The sequence below is a fragment of the Sinocyclocheilus anshuiensis genome, unplaced genomic scaffold (assembly GCF_001515605.1).
Source record: "Sinocyclocheilus anshuiensis isolate Anshui unplaced genomic scaffold, SAMN03320099.WGS_v1.1 scaffold332, whole genome shotgun sequence".
Lineage (NCBI taxonomy): Eukaryota > Metazoa > Chordata > Actinopteri > Cypriniformes > Cyprinidae > Sinocyclocheilus > Sinocyclocheilus anshuiensis.
The window spans coordinates 1,123,266-1,125,453 of record NW_015554181.1 but is presented as its reverse complement, the minus strand read 5'-3'; the positions used below and the strand labels follow the sequence as shown (position 1 = coordinate 1,125,453).

The 2,188-nt window shown below is 30.9% G+C and overlaps 1 protein-coding gene across 3 annotated transcripts in view; it reads left to right on the top strand.

The window, feature by feature from the left end:
- Positions 1-2,188, top strand: part of LOC107671034 (bicaudal D-related protein 1) — a 40,970-nt gene that overhangs the window by 34,768 nt on the left and 4,014 nt on the right. For all 3 annotated transcript variants that reach the window (XM_016463875.1, XM_016463874.1, XM_016463876.1), the window contains 2 exons: positions 146-276; positions 1,302-1,422. In XM_016463875.1, coding sequence (XP_016319361.1) covers positions 146-276; positions 1,302-1,422 — 252 coding nt within the window. The remainder of the gene's footprint in view (positions 1-145; positions 277-1,301; positions 1,423-2,188) is intronic.

The following is a 2,188-nucleotide window of genomic DNA, read 5'->3' as shown; positions in this document are numbered from 1 at the left end:
CATAAACACATTTCATTACACCAAATACACAAAATAATGTTATTTTTTAGCAATGTCATATGACCCCTTTAACACTCGCTGTATAAAAATACCTGATTTCATTCATTAATTCATCTGTCCTGTGGTTCTGCTCTGGATCCTGTAGGTGGCGCTGCTCTCGGTGGAAGTTTCTTCTTCAAGAGAGGAGAAAGAGCGCTTGAGAGCGATGGCAGAAGTACACGAGCCCAACGAACAGTTACAGAGCGCTATACGAGACAGAGATGAAGCCATTGCCAAGTAAAGACACACACGTATACAGTACATATATTCTTTTACCTTAAAGGAATAGTTCACTTAAAAATTAAAATTTTAATTTACTCACCGTCCAAGATGTAGATGAATTTGTTTCTTCATCAGATTTGGAGAAATTTAGCATTACATCACTTGCTCACCAATAGATCCTCTGCAGTGAATGGGTGCCGTCAGAACAAGATTCTGACTAAATTATCAGCAAAATTTCATTTCTGGGGTGAACTATTCCTTTAAAGCTAATTAGTGGTGTTTTCAAGTTAGTCATCGCTGTTATTTTTTCTTAATATTTTAGGTTAGTGATTTAAACAAACTTCTGACACTAAATATTTAACTGCAGCATGTAATTCACCTTTGTGAAAAAAGAAGCACACTTTAGCATTTTACTTTTTGAACAGAGTACTTCAGGAAATAATAGATTTTAAAACGGTATACTTACAGTAAGTGCAAATAAATTGAATGTAATGTTTTTGGACACTTAATTGCATGATAACTGCAACTAAATAAAAATGTATTGTAGTTTGATATTAAATGCAGTTGTGCAGTTTGGGACCCACTTAAGTAGGACTTTATATGTAATTTCATAAATATTTCTATTGCTTTTAAAATATGGTTAAAGTGTACTGGGATTGACAAGCATTTATGGTAAACTAAAATATAGTTTAATATAATTTCTATTGAATCTTGTATGTCATGTTTTTAAATATTTGTAATTACACATTACACAAGTTGCAATTTAGTACATTTAAAATATATATGAACTTTAAATGTAATACTGAATAACACTACAGTTAAAATTATAATCAAGTACTTTAGATGTTAGGAAGTATTTTGTATGCAAATAAGTATACTTCTTTAAACATAGACACAGAAAGAGAGAATCTGTTAGAAGATGTCTTGAGGTTTTTACACATATCAGTGCAGCCTGTTCCCGTGACCTCATTCTGCCAATCACAACATTAACCTCAGATGCTGTTCTGTGACTCTTTTGCTCCTTCTTTTCCCCGTTACAGGAAGAAAGCTGTGGAGATGGAGCTGGCGAAGTGTAAGATAGACATCATGTCTTTGAACAGTCAGCTGTTGGATGCGATACAGCAGAAACTCAACCTGTCTCAGCAGTTAGAAGCCTGGCAGGTTGGTTTCACTCACACACATCAGTGCACACGGAACCCCTCTGACCCCAGATCAGATCAGCCTGAAAGAAAATGGTCCGTCAAAAAGCTGATGTGCATGTAAAGTGCACTCTTTCAACAGCCTGGGTTTCTGCAAGTATCAAAAAAAAGTGAATGCAAACCCTAGCCAATCAAGAGAAATTTCATACATCATAACACAAGTACCAGGGATATCATTATTAACTAAAACCATATAAAATAAACATTAAGTAAAGTAAAATATTATGACAACTAAACTTATTTTATTTCAACTAAATTAAAAAACCTAAATATAAAAACTAGACCTATTAAAAAAAAACGAATAAAATGATAAAAATTCACAACAAAATTACTGAAAGTTTAAAATGAAAATAAAAACAGAAAATCTATTGAAGTGATTTCAAATATAGACAAAAACTATAATAGTATGTTAATGATACTAAACAATATGGTAATGCAGCTTAATTTAAAAAGGTTAAGCAAATAACAATAAAATATTTTATTTCACTTTCCGGTATTAAACTCAAAAAAAAAAAAACCCTAGACATTTAAAAAACAAAAAAAATGACAAACACAAAAATTAAAATAAAACCAGAACATATAAAAAAAAATTCTAATTCAAATATAAACAAAAACTGTAATAGTATATCAATGATACTAAAACAACACTTTACTGATTACTGAACTAGAACTTTATTGTAAAATATAAAATACCTCTAAAACATTACATATAGTCTTTTAAAATAGAT